The sequence below is a fragment of the Xiphophorus hellerii genome, chromosome 3 (assembly GCF_003331165.1).
Source record: "Xiphophorus hellerii strain 12219 chromosome 3, Xiphophorus_hellerii-4.1, whole genome shotgun sequence".
NCBI lineage: Eukaryota > Metazoa > Chordata > Actinopteri > Cyprinodontiformes > Poeciliidae > Xiphophorus > Xiphophorus hellerii.
The window spans coordinates 13,127,784-13,151,274 of NC_045674.1; the positions used below are offsets into that span (position 1 = coordinate 13,127,784).

At 36.6% G+C, this 23,491-nt stretch overlaps 1 protein-coding gene across 1 annotated transcript; it reads left to right on the plus strand.

Moving 5' to 3' along the window:
* Positions 1-993: 993 nt before the first annotated feature.
* On the plus strand, positions 994-23,316 carry LOC116716604 (mannan-binding lectin serine protease 1-like). Its single transcript, XM_032557430.1, has 20 exons — positions 994-1,125; positions 3,420-3,618; positions 3,709-3,889; positions 5,142-5,267; positions 5,472-5,665; positions 6,934-7,084; positions 7,172-7,284; positions 8,038-8,113; positions 8,214-8,348; positions 8,428-8,484; positions 8,561-9,354; positions 10,889-10,947; positions 11,279-11,456; positions 12,163-12,346; positions 19,662-19,802; positions 20,692-20,826; positions 21,856-21,930; positions 22,017-22,225; positions 22,308-22,525; positions 22,615-23,316. The coding sequence occupies exons 1-20, from the start codon at positions 1,112-1,114 to the stop codon at positions 22,985-22,987; spliced, it is 3,612 nt and encodes a 1,203-aa protein (XP_032413321.1). The 5' UTR covers positions 994-1,111; the 3' UTR covers positions 22,988-23,316.
* The last annotated feature ends 175 nt before the right edge of the window (positions 23,317-23,491 follow it).

A 23,491-nucleotide genomic window follows, 5' to 3' on the forward strand; every position in this document is an offset into this window, starting at 1 on the left:
CACAATCCAACCCAATCTGCTTATAGTCACAATGGTTCCTCCTTGGTTTCTTCCCTCCAACAGCCTTGAGGATCATCAGTTGTTTTCGTGTCAGATGGTCCGTTTGTGTTGTTTTTTGTCAGCTGTAGTTTTACCTTTGAGACTCTTCCATAATACAGTTTTTGTCCTGTCCCAACATAGTATTGAACCAAACACACAAACACTTTTAAACAATTCAACCTTGTCTTCCTCTTTTGTAGAAACAGTAGTTATGCATAAATTTACAAGATATAAGAAGACTTTTTATTCAGATTACTAATCCTAAAAAGCGGCAATTAATCACGATTAGTCACTTTGCTTGAATTTTAAGTTTAATTTTTCAGGTTTTCATGTTGGGTTTAAAAGAAGTAATTTTGTTTTAAATGTTAATTTAGAAATGTTAACTAGCTAGTTGTGCTTTGGCGGAAGAATAATTCATTGTTGCAATACGTACATACTACCTTGGTTTTGCCGAAACGTCCATTGCTTTGTTTTTTTTTAAATTAAATTTGCTGCTGAGCACTTTAATCTTTCTAATCTTTACATCACATTTGCCACTCTGCATTGTTGACCGCAGTACAAGACTGCGTACGCGTGTACATATATCTATGTATATATATACATATATGTTTTTTTTCCGACTGTTGATTTTATTTCTTAGATGATGGTACAATGTGTTGCTTTTTTGGGGGTCTTTTAGCCTCCTTCGTGTTGGCAGACGGGTTCTACTTAAATAATTTCTAGATTCTATATGCTTCGTGGCAGTCAGGCCTGAGCCCGTCTGGCAAAATTGAGCTCAGTTCAAAGTTCATTTACGATTTAACGGTGTGAATAGATAAAATTCTTGCTTGAAAATAGAAGAGCTTTTTGTTTTTGTAAAGACATAAGTGGACATTTGAGGGGGGTTGTGCTTTCACATCACTTTACAAAGACAGCTGTACATAAATAGATTCATAAATGCTTACTGGTGCAACTTATAACCGAGAGAGGAAGAGGGGACGCAAGGAGACGGGAGGGGGGTGAGAACGGAGAGTGAATTAATGAGCGGGAAAAAGGAAGGAGGAATACAGACTCATATGAGGATTGTGCTGCCATGTTCAGATTAAGGTGGGATTTTTTAATTTTTATAAATCCAAATAGTTTAACATGTGCTAATCAGCACTTTAATTGTGTGGGGTTTTTTTGTTGTTGTTGTGTGTCTTTCTGTGTTTCTCTGTCAGAATATACAAAAGTAATGAAAATGTTCATCAAAAGTACTCTTCTATCACTTGATTTACAGTTTTTGGCAGTGACTAGTAGAGTCCTAATTTAATTAATGGAGTTATTGGCTCCTGCAAAAACTTGTGCTAATACTTATCTGACCATTTTTCAGCTGCCGTTGTGATATTTAACCATGTTAGTTGCCTGAATCTGTGTTATTGTCTTGAAAGATGCCAGAAATGATAAATGCACCTTAGAAGTAAACGTAGCAATGTGGATCATAAGGCTGTTCGTCTGAACCTTCCTTTCCTGCATAAGGAAGATTCATCATGGAGGTGACTGTTCCTCTGACCTGTTGTCAACTTTTCATTTTATTTGCATTGATTTATAGATAACGAAACAGTAATAGCAGCTTTTCCATTCTGGGTTTTGTTGATATTGACGCGGCAACACAAAGTCTCTTCACATATGTAGTTCTTCTTTTTCTTCACAAAGTGTGTTTTCAACCTCTGTGGCGTCTGCTGCTAAGCTTCGGTGGAGCACTTCCTGAAATTAACTTTTTCTTTGTAACTGGCATGTCAACATGACATTCAGCCCGGTTCCTCTTGAAATGCTCCACAGATCAAATTCAAAGCAAAGATGAAAAGTCGTGCAGTTTGATACCGATCTACAGGTCGGCGTAGAAAAATGCAACGGCATCAAATAATTACCAAATGTCAGCATTTTGCAACAGACACTATTTTGCAATGTTTTTTAAGCCACTCCCATTAACTTTACACAGTGGACCCACTGAACACTAATTTAGTTCCTTAAACAGGTGAGTTTTATCTTGAAAATTTGCATACATGTCTGAAAGAACATAATAGAGCCATTATTCCTGCATGCTAACATTGCTAAACATGTTGAGCGGTGAATTATTAATAAAAGATAACAGAGAAAGGAGCTTAAATCATCTCGTTGGAGGCAAAAATACAATTTTATTTACTAAGTTATCATTGATATCCTTTACTGTTTCAGCTTAAGAAATGAGAAAAGCTTCAAAAATGTCTAAATTTATAAATTTACAAGTTGCGTGTTACGTGAAGACTCAACCTTTGTTCATCCCTTCAGTTTAGAAATCTCTGCGTCTGCGTCAAATGTACTGAACAGTCAAGCATAAACACAGGAAAAGACCATAAAATAATCTTTTAGAGAAATATTGATCAGGAACATTTTGGAAGCAATGATTGACTCAAGACTTTTGGACAATAAAATGATGCGTACAGTAGAGGCTCTGTATTCAACAGAGACCACAGCTGGCTATTATTATTTAAAATCTACAAATACTTGAGAAGAAGAAGGCTTATAACTGCACATTTAAAGAGTTCAAACACTAAATTTACATTAATATGCACAATGGAAACTGTCTCAGCACTACTATAAAAGCTAACATTTACAGTCTTCCTCCTGGGGAACAACCAATCAGCATCAAGGGAAATAAAAGCAGCTCCTCGATTGGCTGGTTTCTGAACACAACCCAATAACCTGTCAAGCAGTTATTTTAGTTTCCAGACTTGCATTTTCTTTAAAACATTTGCTTAGGCCTCACAATAATACATTTTTCTGTATGATAAATTGCCCCACAAATTATTGCGATAAACGATAATCTTGTTGTTTTGAGACCATTTTCAAGTAATATGACTGTAATGGCATAAATAATGCAAAGATTTCACAAAGAACAATAAATGTAAAATTCTAATGAACATTTAACACTAGAGCTGGAAGATATTTTAAATACCCCAAATAATTAAACAACAGAAACAATAAATAAAATCAACTAAATCTCTGTAAACAAACAAACAAACAAAAGTTGAGACCAAAGCACCAGACTGAAGACTTCAGTCATCCAGTTTTTGGTAGAATAAGAGAAAGAAAAGATAAAAACTATAAATGATGCAAGTGGAAATGATTGAGTTTGTTTTAATTTATTATGCGATTAACTGATTTATTACTTATATGGAAAAATCCATGAATGTTCAAATTGTCTGTGATTAATCTGGAGTTACATTTCACAGAAAAACACGTTCTTAGACAAAGAAAGTTTACCAAACTTTCACTGAAACTTATGGTTTAGGAGATCATCATTTTAATTTTTTATTATCTCTTTTTTAAAGATTTTGTAATTAAGATATTCCCTTTGTAATATTTGCACATTCTTTCAGCCTCTTTCTCCTTCTGCTGCCCTGCTCCTCATATTCCACGCTGTTGGGATGGATGGAGTCTCCTGGGTACCCCAGGGGGTATTTGCCTCATAAAAGTTTAAACTGGACCAAGTGTGCGCCCAAAGGTCAAACCGTCTCCATCAGACTGATCCACCTGGACCTGGAGAACAGCCAAGACTGTGAAAATGATGCTGTGAAGGTCAGGCTTAATGATGCCTTCATCTGCTACTGCATCAAACTGGTGTGAATAAGTAGATAAATATATTTTGCCTGTGGTGTTTACACCCAGATCTCATCCAAAGGGAACCTGATAGCTCTTCTGTGTGGGAAAATAGACTATGAGGAGCTTCAGGAGACGGTGAATCCACTGCTGTTCTCCTCCCCTGGCGGCTGCCTCACTCTTCTGTTTCACTCCGATTACTCCAACACCAAGAGGCACACTGGCTTCAGAGGGTTTTATACGCTTCAAGGTGAGAGCGAGAAACAAACCGTACTTCCACATTCAGAAAAATGTTTTTAGCTTGGTTCATGTCCAGTTCAGGCGACCTGTTGTATTTCAGATAAAGGTCAGGTTTATTTTTAGACAATGAGTAACTGAACTGGAAACAGTTTCGTTGTAAGTGTAAAATAGTTCATGTGTACTCTACTTTTTCATTTTCGTCATGTAAAAACCTCAAAACAACAACAACAACAAAGGGAATGATGGTTCACAGCTTCCATTTCATAATTAAATACTTTTCCACAGTCAGATTTCTACATTCTGGCTGGAAATTTGCCCCATTTCAGATTTCTTCTGTTTTTGTTCATGTATTTCAGTAGCTCCACTCACTAAATAAAACAATAAAACATAAATTAGGTAGATTATTTACAAACAAGCTGATGTTTTAAAGTCTATGTTTCTGTAATGATGATGATTTTCTGCTTTTAACGCTGAAGAATATATTATTACAACCAATAAAAATTATTTTAATACAGAAAAGTGGGCTTACTGAAAGAATGTCTAATCTGTTTAAAACTTCTTTTCAAAAATACTTTTAACCTAACAAATGTGCCTCATTCGAAACAATGTTCTAATTTGTTAAATTAGACTGTTTCTGTTTATAAAACAAATTTTAACATCAGCCAAAGATAACCTGAGTAAATAGAAAAACCAGCTACCAAATACTTATTTTATTTACTTTGAAAAATAAATTCAAACCAGCCGGGCCAAACATTACGGGTTTGTTATATTTCAATGAGTCTTTGACATCATTGTGAAGGAAATTTGTCCCACTGTTGTTTGACAATCCAGAGAATTTTTTTTAATATAGTAGAAATTTTGCTGAATGAAAAAAATTGAATATCTAGAAGTTCTCTTTTTTATATTTCAGAATATAGGAGGATAAATTAAGTCTGGAAGCTAAAATATTTGTCCATGCTCTACAAGTACATTTCATAACTTTCCAGGCTTTCAGACAGAGTAGGAAGCAAGTTTAAATGGACCGTGGCGACTTTATTGTTATCTAATCAGAGTCAAAAAGAGAAATAAATTCTGGGGCCTTTCCACTGTCGTCTGTTTTTCACCTAAATCTAATAGTTGGAGCTCAAAGGACGGACATTACATAAAATTCCAGAACGTGTTTTTCACAGTCAGACGATCAAAATAAATGTTTCATATAAATATTTAGTTAATGCTTTAACGAACATATCTTAAAGATGTTCAGGGTCTTTTTTACTTTGCAGACTTTAATGAGTGTGAGGACGAGCAAATCAACAAATGCTCTCACTTCTGCCACAACTTCCTCGGAGGCTACCACTGCTCCTGTCGTCATGGTTACCAGCTGGACGAGGACAAACACACTTGTATGGGTAAGGGAGACATTTTCTAACTTCTTGGCAGGTCACACACGGCAAATGACAAATGGAGGAGGACAGAACCGAAACACGAAGTGAGAAATAGGAGAAGCAGAAGTGGTCAGTCTGGAAAAAATGGAGGCCGAACGTAGTCAGGTTTAATCATGCCGGCAAAGTGATGAGCAGGCTGCGAATGAACTCGTGTCATCCTAAATACAGTGGGCTGCGCTGAGGACCTGTCGGGGTTGAAAAGAGGTGACATATCCAGTCTTTCCTGGCCTGGAGCGTACCCAGAAAATACCAACTGTAAATACACCCTGTCTGTGGAGGACAACCTTCAGCTGGAGCTGCACTTCTCTGAGGGTTTCGATGTGGAGCAGAGCCCTGAGGGAGGCTGCATAGATGAGCTGAGGGTGAGAATCGAGTCGCAGTACTCAAAAATCCCAGGAAGGTGTTTTTTAAAATTTTTATTAAAGCGTTACTCCCTGTACAGTAAAAATAAAAAAAGAGGAAGCTGAGACTGAAGTGTTGAAAACTTGGATTAAACAACCAGAGGACATCCTGTTTGATGAGCCAGTGTTGGACTTCTTTCTTTTAACTAGTTTCACTCCTATAGATTTAGATTTTCACTATTCTATCACTGTTCATTCGCAGATTTGGACATCACTAAAAATGAAAATTCACCTCACAATACATATGTGACTACACCAGTGAAGATGCTGCTTGTAAACCGTGTGTGAAGCAATAGGTATTTCACCTTCCCAAGCTTCATTTTCTCTTCAATATTCTAGATTTGTATGTGCTACAAAAAGAAAATGATTTTCAACAAATGATTTGGAGTTACGTTCCACAGGAAAATCCACAAATATGATAACTACTACTAACTTATTAAATTATAAAACTCTATAGGGTAAAATAGTGAGCAAATAAAGTGTAAAGAATATAAAATATGTTTTATACCTTTACTATGACTCTAACATTTGCTTGTGCTTTATTGTAGAGTTAAACTCACTTCTTACTGTGGTCAATTTCCTCTAAACAGACAGTAGCTTGAAATGATGCATCATTCTAGGATATTGTGGTTACCATGATGGTTAGGTGTTGGAGTCTGAAAAAACAAACTATTTACCATCAACGACCCTCACACCATCACACCTACGCCTCCGTGTTTTACACAGACAACCGCATTTTCAGATACCATCAGCTCACCTCTGTGTACCTTCCAAAATCGTGGAAGCTGAAAGTTTGACACATCAGACCAAAGTCCAGATTTACAGGGATTTGTTATACAGACACAAAGTTCAGGTTTCTAAGCAGCAGCAGCAGCAGCAGCAGCAGCAGCAGCAGCAGCAGCTATGACCTGAAGGACTCCAGTAAACCATCACATGGTTTACTTTAGACATGTGATGTTGCTAATTTGAGGTCAATGATGTTGCAGTATTCAGTGAGCGGTGCAACTTTAATGCAGCTACCTCTGAAACGAAACAAAGCTTGTTCAAGTGAACAGAGTGCAAAACTGTTACAAAGATCAGCTGCAAGAAGTGTTTTGTTTTCTCACTGAAAACATATTTGTGACATTTTACACGTTATAAGATTTAGCAGTACTGCGTATCTGCATGCTTAATGAGGTGTTTCAGAGTGTTATATTTTAAGACATGCACTGTGTTGATGTGTTTGACAGATTGAGACTCACTCTGAGACTTTGGGTCCATTCTGTGGTAAGAAACCCCCACCTTCTCCTTTTCTCACTCACTCGAGCCACGTCCAAATCCATTTCATCTCTGACGGGTCTGGGACTAACAAGGGCTTTAATATCCACTTCAAGACCAGAGGTAATGCAGCTTCTTTTTAATACAGTTCCTCTCCACCCCCCCAAAAAGGATCTCTAGTGTCTCTAAAATCACTGCTCTTCCCTGCAGATAAGGTCTGTCGACCTATGACCTCAAACTCAAATGTGACTCCTCTGAAACAAGAATATCATCGGGGAGAATCAGTGACCGTAACTTGTGATCTTGGCTATGTTGCAGATTCAGTGAGTCCTCAAATAACACTGGGTTACAAAATAATATTTCTGGAAGTTGTCTGTGATTTCTCAACTGAATTAGGACTATTTTGCACAGCTGAATGCAAAAATAACATCCATTTTTTTTCATCAGGTCAGGTGTTTATTCTAATCTGATCTTCTGACTAAATTGATGACATTTTTGTGACATTATCAGTTTATTTCCATTAATATTATCAAAAAAAAGGTTTTAGGAGAAAGAAAATTCTCACTTAATACACTTATTTAATTAATAAGTGTATTAATTAATATATAGTAATAATATATAGTATATATATATATATATATATATATATATATATATATATATATATATATATATATATATATACTGAGGGGGCCCTTAGTGGCCCTGGGCAGCTGCTTAGTTTGCTTATGCCTTGGGCCGGCCCTGCTGATAAGGGTAAGTAGAGGTAAATTGAACATTATGTCTTCATTGTGCAAAAGTAAGGGCATGGACTTCTGTTTCTTTGAACGCCTGGTATGCTCAGCAGCAGGGATCTCTTTCTTCAGAGTCCAGCAGTAACCAGCCAGCATCCCAATCTTATAAGTAGTTTACTTCAGAAAGTTGAGCAAAACCAATGTGAGTTTTTGGATTCAGCACATCAAAATGACCATAAAACAGTTGGAAAAACCCCAGACAACTTTTTGGCTGTTGACCAGTGTAATGTTTGTGCAAACCCTAAGCTGACATAAAGTTAATTAAGTTCTCGTTTTGTGAAGCCGGACGGTCTAACGAGACATTATGGCACCACCTGCCAGAGCAATGGTGCATGGGCTCCCATGTACGCCTGTGAAAGTGAGTGAGACTGAAACCAATCTGTGTTTCTCCTGAACATTTTCTTATTAATTTTAAATGTACTGCCGCTTTGCGTGGTAATTTTTGTTTCTCGCTCCAGTTGTGGATTGTGGTTGGCCGGACCTTGGACGTGACAGCATCCTTCAGATGGTGAATCCAGAGGATCAAAACACAAAGTATGGCAGCCGGATGCAGTTTTACTGCACTTCAAAGTTCTACACACTGGAAGGAAATGGTGATTACATGACTCTCCCACACTGTGGTATATCTGGTGTTGCTTGATTTTAAACAGTGTGGTTCCTTAAACCTTTCAGATACAAGCACTTGTAATGCCGATGGCGAGTGGACCAGGATGCCAAACTGCAATGAAGGTAGAGGAATGCCTGCTTGACTCTTTCTGTACTAAATCACTTAATTTGCTTTACTGATGACTTTTGTGCCTTTCAGTGTGTGGAATGCCAGAAACGTCAAGCACAGGCAGAATTTTGGGAGGAAAGGTGGCAACGCTGGGAGAAGTACCGTGGCAGCTTTTCATAACACGTCCAAAGTTCGGAGGAGCATCACTGATAAACGATCAGTGGGCCGTCACAGCAGCACACGTTGTGAACGACATCCCGAGAGAATCAATTCAACTCTACGGTGGACTGATAGATACAACAACTATTAGTAGAACTGATGTATCTCCCATTCCAATTGAAAAAATCATAGTTCATCCCAGCTACAGAGGAGCCTTACCACAAACAAATTATGATAATGATATAGCTCTGATAAAATTCACGTCCAAAGTGAAGCTTGGAACAAACCTCCTGCCTGTTTGCTTGCCAGAAGTAAACAGAGGTGTGATGGAGGAAGAACAAGGCACAGTGTCTGGCTGGGGGGCTACATTTCAGGATAATGATTGGAATAGTACATCAGACGTCTTACAATACGTTGACGTTCCCGTTTACTCCCTCACTAAGTGTAGGAACACACCTAGTCTTTATAGCAAAGCCATGACTTTTACTAACAACATGTTCTGCGCTGGAAGAAAAGGGGCAGACAGTTGCAAGGGAGACAGTGGCGGTCCTTTTGTTTCACCCATGTTGTCTTCAGGCGTAGGGCCCCATTATCTGATTGGCATTGTGTCGTGGGGCACTCCCTGTAAGAGTGGAGGTGCAACAGGTGACAAGAAGGGTTATTACACCAAGGTGGAGAATTATGTCAACTGGATTAATGAGATCAAGAAAAATGAAGCAGGGAGTTAAAAAAAAACAAAAACATTCTTCTCAATCATAATTAATAACCATCTATCAGGGCTGATCAAATTATTGATACTAACCAATTTTTAAAATTTCTTGAAATCAAATATTCAAACATTAGCATGAAATCAATAATATTTAAGAAGATGTACCAAATACAGTGCTTTATATCTGTATTAAAGGAAGTGTTCACAAATCATCTACAGACTTAAACCATTTTAAATGCTAACCTGTTTTGTTTATGTGTGACCTAATCCATACTCACAAATCTATATCAGGAGTATATTCTCCACATGGACAAATTTATCACGATGCTTTGTAATACATGTCAGTTACATATTTTATAAAGTTCCTAAGTTTTGCCGTATAAGTGCCAATAAACAATTACATTTATGGTGTTATTTTTAAAGTTATTAACTTTTTTCATTATTACTGCCTGAGCATGGGGCTAGTTTCTGTTTCTGAGGTAAACTGAGGTTTTAAACATGTTATGTTGAAACCAGCTAAAATCTTCTGTCACACTAGGGACAAGTGATGCGAATTAGCTGTTGTTCAATGTGTGTCTGTCCCTACCAAATAAACTTAAATAAATAAACACTGTTCATGTTTAAAAGTCAGATTCATTAGGTTTGTATTCTATATTTTACTTAAGGCTACAATATTTTTTTTTATTGTTCACACAAATGAAAAAATCAGCTGTTTGGAATATTTTCAGTCACAACGGACAGACAAAAAAAAAAAATAACAGTGTGTAGCAGAATGGCAAAAAACATTAGTTACTTGAACACTACCAGATTTTTATTCTTCATTTTTATTGAAGTTTATTAAAAATGAATATGACATATACAGACTACATAACTATTCCATTCAAAATGCTATTTTTCCAGCTTGTATGGTTTCAATAAAATGTGTGTAGATTATACCTGTTAGTTTAAAATTGATTTCCTAATACAATTATACCCAGAGTATATATGACTAAAACTGTTATCATCCTGCGAGAATCTCACATTTAGCAGTAGTTACTACTGAGTTACTGAGTAACTATTCTTGACAAACTAAAAAACCTGTTTGAAAAGAATAGTTTATACCCATTCAGCTCCGTCTGGCACTGAGACTGTGTCCTTAAGAAATATAAAGAGAAGTACAAGTATTGGTCTCGGTTTGCAATGTTCATAATTATAAATAAACTCAAAATAAACTTTATGTTTACTAGCGTATTGTTGTCATATTGTTCATTGACGGTGCTATGCTAAAAATTATAAACACCCCCATCTAGTGGTAAAATTAATTATGACAGCTGATGAATGAGCCAAATATGCCTCTATTAATGGAATAGAAAAACATAATATAAAATAGCATGAAACTTGACATTTTTTAATCATATCACATAGTCATATTATTCACAAAATACCATATTTACGATACTTTTCCTTTGCTGTCCAACGTCAAACATTTACTGGATTTTTGCCAAGACAAACGCGCCATCTTTCTGGCATTAATGTTTCACTTGTATCTACATGCGTCAGTAGACAACTAGATTAATTCAGACATGGACATATTCAATGCCAGGATTGGTTGGACATCTTTCATCATATGGTGAGTTTAGAGGATTTTAAAGAATAAATTATGACAGAATTAAACAGCTTTTAACATGAATTCCCCCCATAATTCTAAAAGTCCCTAAATATTAAAGCAATTACTTTGAATCTTTTATTTTATTTTAAATAATTTCTGATTCTGCAGAAGGCATACTGCGTTAGGCAGATAGTTGATTCATTGTCATAGATGTACTTAGGTATAAAATGTGTCTTCTGTGGTTTAATTGATTCTGTCACTGTGTTTGCTCTTTTCTGTTTGAATCGACTTTGGACCAGAGGCTCAGACCATCAAACTGTGATAAACAGATCGAACTCTTGTTTGTCTGCAGGTTTCTGCGTGTGTTGGTGTGTGAGTGTGTCCCACTGCCGGACTCAGGGCAGATCCATTCCCCCCAGTGTCCTCAGCTCTATCCCGTCAACCTGCAGAAGCAGTGGGAGATCAGCGTGCCGGACGGCTTCCAGATCAACCTGACCTTCACACATGTGGACATCAAATCCTCAATTACTGTCAGAGCTATATTAAACTATGAGATATAGGGCAAATTAATCGTGACAAATCAATTACTGAAATAATCGTCAACTAATTTAGAAATCCAATAATTGTTAACTGGAGTACACAGAATCAAGAAAAGGACATTTGCTGAAAGAACAAGACTGAGAGCAGTAACTAAGCCAAAAATGAAAAGAAATATGTGCATTTCTCATTTAAGATATATATATATATAAAAAAACCTTCTTTGTCTGTACATATTTCCTACCACTCTAACGGTAGCTTCAGCGTCACCCAGTTCAAATTCTGCACTCCTGTTAAGCACTTTTAACTATTAAATTATTAATCGGTTAATAGAAAAAAATATGTCCACAGATACACTGTATGATGTGTCAAGCAGAAAGGACTGAGCTTTTCACATGTTGATTTTAGAAGTATTTAGATGCACATGCATCCCTTAGTACTAATGATCAAGCATGCACTAAAGGAATTCTGCTATTGCATTTTAATCAATAACATGTTCAGTTCTTTATTTTAAAAATAAATTGAATGACGTTTGTTTCAATTGCTAATGTATTTCTAATATTGCATAAAAAAGGCTTAAATTGTTAATTGAAAAATCTGCAGAATGTGTATTTATAACACAATCCCCACTTTATTACTTTTTATTTAAAGTTCTATGTGTAGTGTTTCCTCATTATTTTATATATTTTATCTTTGCAGGTTTTACATGATGAAAAGGTGCTTGGAAAGTTTTGTGGCAATGAGAACTCTGCTGATGGACGTCACCCCGGCTACCAGCCCATTTTGTCTCCAGGCAGCAGACTCACCCTGAAAATCCAGCTGAGTGACTACAACCCGGACCGAAACCAGAATGTGGGATTTTCTGCTCAGTACCAAGCAATAGGTGTGCTTTGTGTTAAAGAGGAAAGTTATTATGTTAGCTTAAATTTTGGAAAAGCATGGCTCTCCTTTTCCTCCTGTTAGCCGGGTTGCGAGCGGATGTCATCACGGCTGCAAAAGTACGGCGAAACAGAATGACGTCACAGATCACAGAGTTTAATCTCATACAAAGCAATCGACAACAAAGCTGCAGAGATACAGAGATATGCATTTTCTCATGAAAATAAAAACACACAAGGGAAGACAGACGAACACAAAACATATAAGACAGACAAAGGCGCCCTCGTGGAGAAAAGATGAAAAAAAAACTCTCTCAGCCCCTCTCCGGTGCTGCCCTGAAATTTTAACCAAAGAGGCGTTTCCCTATTTAATATATGCAAAGAAGGCGTTCTGCTCTTCGACCAATTAGAACTCCCTCAGGCCCCCAAAGAAAGTTGTGACTTCCTAATTTATAGCAAAGGTGTCTGTTTTTTTTATCTAAGCAAAGGCGGACCACTTCGTGCCCATCGCTGCCTGATACGGAAGATCCCTGGCGCCAAACGTCCTAAGATGAGATTTCACAGACACCTCCGTAGTCCCCACTTCCATTGGAATGCAAATTTATTGCTCTAGTGTGGGGGAGGCAAAGGGCCCTGCTCTGTCTGCTTACCGCATCTCAGACGAGACCTGTTCCAAATAAGAGTATTGTATATAACTGTTACACATGTCGTAGATTAACTGTATTAAGCGCCAACAAATAATCATTTTCCTTTACAATCCCCCTTTTGAGGTCTTTTTCAAAAGACCTCAATAAATTGAGTAAGCCTTCTAATACCGAACCAAAACTATGTATGAAAAAACGAAAAAACCGAAAAATAAAAAGACAAAAGAGTGACGTACCCTAATTACATACAATCCCCCTTTGAAACAAAACCCAAGGTGTAGAAAGACTTATCCTTACAAAAATATAAAAACATAAAACAAAATTATCACAATCCAACCAAAACACAGGACAAACAAAAACCCAAAGTGTAAAACAAAAATAAAACATAAAGCTGGGACATACATAGAAAATCAGGAAGAAATGCTCTGCAACTTAAAAGACAACATTCACCACAAAATTACAATCTATCAAATGAGAAAGACACAAAATTACAATCTGCTGTTCGTCTTTTTCTGTTTTTTTTTTTGTTTTTTTTCAAATGTCCATCGACAGTCTCTCAAAAAATACGAAGTCTTCGTCAGGAAATGTTCAAAAAATGCGCGCAAAAAACGAAACGAAAGTCCTTTTCAGAGTTCACAACGAACGAAAAACACGCAATAAAAAGTTAATGATGATCCTCTTGCAGCCTGATCTTCTTCGGTCGGAAACCTCAAGTTTCCACCTGAGCGTCCGTTGCTCACTGAAAATGGGATTATTAGGTCAATATTACAGAGAGATTTCAAGGAGAAAATGAAATCTCCTCGTGAGGAAACTAAATCTCGTGAAGCGACCTGTCACAGGTTATTAAACATACATTTTGTTTTCAACATGAATTTCATTAGCATCAGAAACACAATTACAACATTCTTTATTATCATCTTCATCATTGTCAGCATAATCAAACGACGGTTTCACCTAAAAAATAAATTTGTTTTGTTATCTTCCATCCAGGGAAATTATTTTAAGCCTTTTATCAAAGAACGTAGATTTTGAAGGAGATCACATCCGCAGGGCACCAGGAAACCAGACTGAAACGACAAAACAGAGATCAGATTTGTCCAAGGGCATCATTCATTTTGTGTATTCAACACAAACATCTTAAAGTCACCCCGTGTCAGAGTGAATCCTCCACCGCTCGTGACTCTGTGGCTGCTATCTTCGAAATAAGTGTGAAGCCGCTTCTCCAAGCAGCCCCACCCCCGCCTCGCATGACAACAGCTTGTGTGACAGAGTCCAAAGTCCCACCTGGAGCTCGGAGCTCCAGGGCAGTCTGCGTGTAAAACCATGAGCAACTCATCTCGTGAAGCCTTATCTCCTACTTTGTCCAGTTCTGCTCATCAAATGGTGGATGTGATCCCTTCAATGTACGTTGCTATTATTATATACTATAGCTCCAACCGATGAAAAATACCAAAACCCTGTAATCATTTGCTTCAAAAGACATGTTTCCAAAGTAACGTTTTCCCAGAATGTTAAACAAATGCAGATCTTTTCTTAAACCAATCTTGTAAAAATAGGATCAAACAAACGAAACAAAACAGACACAAAAACTTAAAAATGTAGTTGTAAAGCTTACATTTACCACCAAAATGAATAACAATGTGAATTAAACAGTCCAGTTTAAATGACTTTTATAGAACAAACTAGATCTTACTGGTTGCTTGTCTAAATCATTCTACATGCATTCCTTAAACAAAATTCAAAAGAGTTAGACCTGGAGAAATTATAATGTAACAAATCCAGACTCTTTCAAAATATACCAATTTTTACCTAGGCTTTTACTTGTCGTCGAATTTAAAGTATTATTTAAAATCGTTTTAAATGGATGTAAATCAAAAAATCAAAATCAAGTTTAGAAAAATCATTATAATCCCGCCTTATATACTTTTACTGATTAGTGATAACTTTAATCAAGAACAGATTCTTCAAAACATTTCTTAAAACATTCATGCTCCATTAAATTAATGCTCTGAAAATGGCTAACACAATAATAATTTAATTTCTATAATTATTTTCCCAAGTTAATTAACCAAACTATGCTTCATTATCACTATAAATTCATCTATTTTCTCAAAATATGTTATCCCATTATCAGAACATCCTTTAATGGAGAACAACTCAAATCCATTCAAAATAAGCACTTATCAGACATATTCTTCAAAAGTTTTGTTTAAGTAATAAGTGTTTCAGTAATCTAATTAAGTAATATAAAAATAACCCATAACATATTCTCCCTCTGTATGATACATTACTGGCTAATGTATCATCATTACCTAATATGTTAACTAACGATGTTGATGAAACAGGGTCATTCTTTTACTGAGAAATTCTACCCAATACTGCCCCGTCCTAACAGGCAAACTGTCAAAACAAACAGAACAATTTATTATAGCATGCTTTAAACCTTCAAGATTACTATTTTCAAAAAAACATTTCACATTACAGTTTTAAAGCTCATTATGCAATTTTACTCTCATGATTTTCAAATAATTAATTGTAGAAACGTCTCAAAAATTCTCAGCAGTGTTTGACAAAACGTGTTTACCAATTAAGACTATGTGAAGGTTATGCATAAACCAGCCAGAGAGACGTTGAAGAAAAAAAAATTCAAACACAGTTAACAAAGAAAATCCAAAAATAATAAATTGGGCCCCTACTGAAATCAACATAACAAAAAACAACACAGGTAGTAACAGAACGACGTAAGCACAAACTGACCTAACAAGACATGAGGGGAACTCAGATAATGGCTGATCAGACCATTAACACACTAAGGGGTAATTAAACACACAAAACCCTAACGAATACTGGTCAGTATGTCACTCAATCTACAAATGAAAGAAATTAAACTAAAAACTAAATTTCCCCCTCCCTGGGTGAACAAATGGAATGGCCCGCTAAGGAAGCTAGACACCCATATAAGGACACCGATCAGCTGGAGCTCATCAGTGTGACTTTCAGGAACAGGTCCAGAGGAAACTGATAACTCAAAAGAAAGAAAGTAATTCGTTATATTTAACAAAATAGACAAAGAACTGACACAAATAGCCAAATAAAAAGTCAGACTAATGAAAAGAAATGTAAAGATTAAAATCCTAAATTACTCACTACTTAATATATAAAGTAATATGAAAGGAAAACAGAAAATCATTACCAAGAGTGTCTGTGTGTGACAGTCGACTCAGTGTTTCAATGCTACAGACTTATATTTAACATTTTCCACATTATTCCTTGCTCACTATGTATGTGCTTGTTGAAACTATCTACTTGAAAGAGAAAATGTTTCACTAAAGCTGGGAAACCAAACTGCATCAAATTCCTGTCTTATGTAATGAGAAAAGACTCTCTACTCCTTCCTATAATCTATAATGTGAAACAATACCCTAAAATTTAAACAGCCAATCCCTATGTTCCTTAGGAAAAAGAAAAATTAAATCCTTTTGTACTTTTAGATTTCACAATTTAAATTTGAAAGCCACTACACCAGTCTGAGCAATCTCCATTGTCAGACCATAAAACAAATTCCTAAGCCCACCATAAAACCCCCTTTTCACCTCTCGGAGGAACTATTTGTATGGCAGGAAAGAGAGCCAATAAGGATTTCAGGAAGAACTCCCAATTCTTCAACAACAAATCTTGTAAATTTTAGCAAACTTTTCTATATTTAACCAATTTCTATTTAACAAGAGAGTGACTTCTAATTTATCCTGTCTAATTATCCGTAAGTCCTGTAGATTTAACAATATTTTATCTATCTTAAAGTTTTGGTCAGTTTGAAAAAGACTGATTGTGAAAATATCTAGAGTCAGTTGCATATTGCAGTTTGTTGTCATCTGAGCAATTCCTCTTACAGTCAGAGCCTGTGTCTCTAAAAATCTCCGTTTATTCTTATCCTCAACTCATGAAAAAAAGTCCTGTTTTACTCATTGTAATTTATTCTATTTTACTACTTCCTCGTCAGCCTAAACGGAATACTTAACATTTAAGCTAATATTTTAGTTGTCTACGCTACATACTTTTTAGTTTATTTATTTCTCTACCCAATCATGTGTGTATTTATCTATTAATTTGCCAAGACAGCATTTCTACAATCCTCTGTGACCTAATTTTCTTGGCTTATTCTTTCTTTCTTTATTTATTTATTCATTTATTTAACCGTAGAACCCATAATTTATTTTCAAGTTGTTAAGATGATTTATTTAATCAAGATTCTATCCTTTAATCACCTTCCAAACTTTTCACTGCAGGTCACACTTACTGCTGTTATTGTTTAATTTTAATAATTTAGTCCAATTTAACACAGAGGATGTTCGTAAAAACTGGAAATTTTGCACCACATAACAGCACTAAAAATTTCTCTGTATTTATAAGACATGAAATACCCAGTGATATTTTATCTCCAATCACACACACTTTCACACCAAAATGAATTGCAACACAACACAAAAACACAAAACATGTTACAGAAAACACAAAACCCACACATCTGGCCAGGTTTTATAGTCAGTCAGAATTTCATCAGTCCCCAAGTGTCAGTCTGTGGTCATTATTCTATCAAATTTTACTGTAATTTATATCAATTTTACTGAAGTTTATATGAAAATTTACTGAAGTTTCAGGAATTGTCCAATGTTTTATTAACATATTTTCATGTGTCAATTTAATTAATTTTAAACTCCAATCGTCAGGAACCTTTTAATTCCCCGTGCACGTTTAAAAAAATCTCAAAGTTATGTTAAAATCAAACCACAACCAATAATTTTGTTTGCTGGTACCAGTTTTATGTACTTAACTCCTATTTTATTTATTTATTTATTTATTTTTTAAACTAAACGACCACGTGTTCGCCATCGTTCTACTGTCCCCGTTAAGACGAACCCCGACCATAAAATAGCGTATAGCACGTGTCGCAACTCAGTGTCCATAATAACTTTACAATAAAACGCAGCAAAAGCAACTCACGTTCACGCAAACAGCGCTTTGCAAACAACTTACCACTCTGCTCAAACACACAGCCAGCCCGAACTCGCGCACGCGCACACACACGGCCACACAGATACACACGCAGATACACGCATGCACACATACACACACCCAGACACACACCCAGAGCTCTGGAGCACACAGCCTCGTGTCGCGGCAACAAGCACAGATCGCGACACACAGAGAAACACAAAGACGGTGTCGGACAAACGGAAGAGACAACGGGGAAAAAGAAAAATAAAATGCCGGCTTTAAAAATGCATTTCTATTCGTCACCACGGGCGACGCAACCCAGCTCAGTCACTTCGTCTTACTGAAGACAAACGATTTGCCTTGCTAAGGCACTACGTCTGACTGAAGACAGGCGATTCAGCCTTGTTAAGCCAATTGTAAGTCTACTGGAGATGAGTCAGTCTCCGGGCCAATACAAGCCCAAACTACCAAATTGATACACAATTACCAAATTCTTTTTAAATTTAGAGGTACAAGAATAAACCCTCCGGGGAAAAGAACCAAAAACTAAGAAAACCCCAGCCTTCTGACAATAGGGTAAGCTAGCCCTACGTCTGGACCCGCTACGGTCCTCTTGTGTCGTGTATTTATAATCCAATCACTCAACCATCGACTCTTTTATAAACACAATCTCTGTACCTGTGCAGCTCCGTGAACTCCGCGTGGCTGGATACAGCCGCAACAATCTAGCTCGCCTTTTTCCAGCACACGGCGGTGCAAACAACAAAAAATAATCAAAAGTATCTCACCTCACCGAGCCGAACCAGGCCAACGCGTGACAGCTCCACCCGCTCAGAATCCGTAACCGAACGAGCCCCCAAATTGTTAAAGAGGAAAGTTATTATGTTAGCTTAAATTTTGGAAAAGCATGGCTCTCCTTTTCCTCCTGTTAGCCGGGTCGCGAGCGGATGTCATCACGGCTGCAAAAGTACGGCGAAACAGAATGACGTCACAGATCACAGAGTTTAATCTCATACAAAGCAATCGACAACAAAGCTGCAGAGATACAGAGATATGCATTTTCTCATGAAAATAAAAACACACAAGGGAAGACAGACGAACACAAAACATATAAGACAGACAAAGGCGCCCTCGTGGAGAAAAGATGAAAAAAAAACTCTCTCAGCCCCTCTCCGGTGCTGCCCTGAAATTTTAACCAAAGAGGCGTTTCCCTATTTAATATATGCAAAGAAGGCGTTCTGCTCTTCGACCAATTAGAACTCCCTCAGGCCCCCAAAGAAAGTTGTGACTTCCTAATTTATAGCAAAGGTGTCTGTTTTTTTTATCTAAGCAAAGGCGGACCACTTCGTGCCCATCGCTGCCTGATACGGAAGATCCCTGGCGCCAAACGTCCTAAGATGAGATTTCACAGACACCTCCGTAGTCCCCACTTCCATTGGAATGCAAATTTATTGCTCTAGTGTGGGGGAGGCAAAGGGCCCTGCTCTGTCTGCTTACCGCATCTCAGACGAGACCTGTTCCAAATAAGAGTATTGTATATAACTGTTACACATGTCGTAGATTAACTGTATTAAGCGCCAACAAATAATCATTTTCCTTTACATTTGGTAAATTTCTGTCACATGTAATAAATAAAATACACTTAATTTGCAATATTATATGCATAATTTCATTTCACCAGACATTGATGAATGCTCAGCACCAGAACCTGAGGATGGATCAGGTCCACTCTGCTCTCAGATCTGCCTCAACACACTTGGGTCATATCGCTGTGCTTGTCACCATGGCTACGGGCTGCGCTCAGACCAACGCACCTGCATGTGTAAGTTTGGTGAATGCAGAGGGAGATTTTCAGGTGTATCAAAAATCAGTTTCTAAACACTGTGATGAACCTTAATTTGGAAGGAACAGTTTGCTGGAGATAAAAACATAATTAATTGATGTTAAATCTGTTTCTCAAAGCAATGGCAACATTTAAACTATTTCCTTTCTGACTGTGAGCCAACAGTAGGCAGTAACACCAAAAAGCATAACTTAATCTACCTTTCCACAGAAATACATTAATGAACATCTTAAATGATGTTCATTTAAGATGAATATAGACTGACTGGGTCAGTCTATATTGTAATTTTTTCACATTTTGTTTAATGTGATAGATCAACACAACACAAGCAAATAAAAAAATTAGGAATCCTTTTCAAAACATTTTATAAAATACAATAAAAAAGTGCATTTTCCTACTTTGTAGAATCATCTTTTGTTGATTACCACTATAGTTCTTGTTTGCAAAATGGCTCAAGATCAGAGTGGTTATATGAGGAACATCTTAACATCAGTTTTACATCTTATGGAGGATTAATAATGGGACTTTCAGTGGGTCTGGGTTTTGACTTAACCCATGTAACTCAAGAATATGCTTTAAGCTAAACCTGTCAAGTTTGCTGTGTGTTTGTGTGAGATTTTTACTTAAAACAATCATCTCTTGAATTTCTGAATGTACTTTTTTAAACTGTAAGATGAATAAGTGTCACAGCACGATCACACGACATAGTTTAACAAAACTCTGAAACAGGGGAAGTTTTACCTGCAGATCGCTGTATTTGGGGGACTTGCATGAATTCTTTTCCTCGCTGACTGAGAAAAGGATTGAATCTTCGACGAAACCAATTAATACTGACAAAATCTTAAATCTGTTTTTTTCTCTGCCACAGTAATTGACTGTGGAGAACCTGAGCCTCTGCTGAATGGAGGAGTAACATTGCTGTCTGGCTTCCAGAACCAATATCTTTCTGTTGTTCAGTATCATTGCAATGAACCATTTTATTCTTCATATGGTGGCATTAATGGTAAGATTTTACTATACAATAATAAAGTATTTTCTATTCTATTCTATTCTGGTGCTTTCTACAGAAGCTTCCATAAGCTCTAAGCTTTGAGATCCAGATGAACTCTGTTTTCATCAACATATTCTCATCAAGAGGTAGCAGTTTTTATAATATAGATTTTAATATGGTATTTCTTTATTATGTTTTGGGGATTTGCATAAATTTGGAATCAGAAAGGACAACTATAGCATCTCCTGATACTGATTCAGTTTGTTTATATTTATGTGAGACATTTAGAGCATTTAGAGCAACGTTCAGTCATTCCAAGACAATCCAGTCATATTGTGTAACTTGGAAGACATGCACTAAGAGAAAACTATATTTTCTCTTAGCTATGGGTGACTTTTGTCACCACTATAGCATATACAGGGGCTGAAGAAGGTACTATACCAGGAAGATTTTAAAGAACGAGTGCCTAACATGTAATAGATCTCGTAATAGAAGCCAAAAGCACTTTTTAATTTAAATAAATTAATGAACTGTAACTGCACATACATCTCAACTATTTTATTCTGACATTATTACAACTTAGTAAAGTTATAAAAAAGGCAAAAACTAAAAACTTTTTCTCAAGCTTCTTGTTCACAGCTGCATTAGCTGTATTTGTGGATGAGACAAAGACAACTGCGATCTGACAAAAAAATATACCCGAGATGGATCCATCAACTGGACTTGATAAGCACGTTTGCATCTGGATGTATTTAGTAAAACCTACTTCCTGTACTGGAATCTGTTAAATGGCCAAAGCAGAACAGATGCAGAGATTGGTGGATATTGCCTTGCTTTGTGAATTTCCTCCAGAGAGTGAACAAAATAAAGGTGTTAGGCATGCTGTTCACTAAGGCTGAAGACATTAGATGATGTACAAAATTAGTAACTTTTTGGTGAATAGTTAGCAAACTGTAACTGATAATACTTAGGTATTTGATTTTAGCACCTAAGATAAAAATACCACTTTTGTAAATAATCATTTTTTTGTTTTATTCTTAGTTTCTCTCACCTGTGAAGCAGATGGACAGTGGAGATCCAACCATGATGTTATTTTAAGACCAGCATGCCTACCAGGTATCATCTTTGGTCCCTTTAAACATCAAAACCCATGTTGATATCTCTGTGTCTTCTCTGTAACTACAAACTTATATCCTATGCAGTTTGTGGTCGACCAACAAAACAAATTGAAAATCACTTTCAGAGGATTATTGGAGGAAATTATGCTGCAGAGCATACCATCCCATGGCAAGCTTTAATAAATGTAGGTGGCAGCAGAGGAGGAGGTATAATCATAGCAGATCGCTGGATTTTAACTGGAGCTAATGTGGTTGTGCTTAATGGACAAGTACAAACTCCTGAGGCTTTATCTGTAAGTAATACTGGGTAATCGTCTGAGTTTGTCCAGTGACATGTTTTTTTGAAAAACTTTTTTTCTGTTATGTCTTTTGTAGGTTTACCTTGGAGTTACAGATGTTCACCAAATTATAGAAAATCCTTCCCTGAATGTAACTGCAGTCCATGTTCACTCTGAATATAATAATTCAAACTATTTAAATTTTGACCACGACATTGCATTGATAAAACTTAAAGACCCGATCACATTCCAAGCAGCAATAATGCCACTATGTTTGCCATCAGAGGATGACACATATGACACCGGAATGATGGGGTAAAGAAACTACCAAATAATTTCAATAATATCAAATCTCTTTTACATAACTGATCTTTTGTTCTGTAAACCTGTCATTTTTTTCTCAGGATGGTATCTGGCTTTGGCATTACAGACAAAGGCAAGCGGCGTTTTCTAACAAATAAGCTGAAGTATGTACATGTTCCAGTGGTGGAACAGGAAAGATGCAATGATTCTTTGAAGGGAATACGTAGTAGCTGGACACCAAAACTGACAAACAACATGTTCTGTGCTGGAACTCCTGAAGGTGGGAAGGACTCTTGCAGTGGTGACAGTGGGAGTGGCTTCACTCTGCAATCTGAAAATGGACGATTCTGGGCTGCTGGGATTGTCAGCTGGGGCTTCAGATGTGGTCAGAAAGGAACTTATGGATTTTACACCAAAGTGGCAAACTATGTAGACTGGATTAACAAGATCATGCGAGAAAACATTGAAGATTAAACACATTAACAACTTAAGCTGAGACAAAAACAAAAACTAAAAGCTGATTAAACAACTTTTAAATACAAAGTTGCTCAAAAGACAATTAAAAATGGGCTCTTATTGTATAATAAATCATAAATTGTAACCAGGTTGCTATGTATTGCAAATTTTTGCTCAGGTCCCTCTTGAAAATGAGATCTAGATCTCAACGGGGTTTACCTGATTAAATAAAGGAATATGAAATAAATAGAAAGGTAGCTACTTAATTTTGTTGTTAGTAGGTTTAGCTGTACTTGATTTTGTTCAAAACCTTGTTCATTCAATTTGAATAAAGTGGTTTAAGCGTCTTTATGTGTCTTTTTTACACAATGCAAAAAATGTCCTCATCCACGTAAACAATCAAACATTGTAATGCCCTCATATTGTGGTTTATGGGTTTTTTCTAAAATGATCTTAGCAACGTTGCCTTGCAACAAGAAGGTCCCAGCTTGGGCTCTTTCTGCATGAAATATTTATGTACTC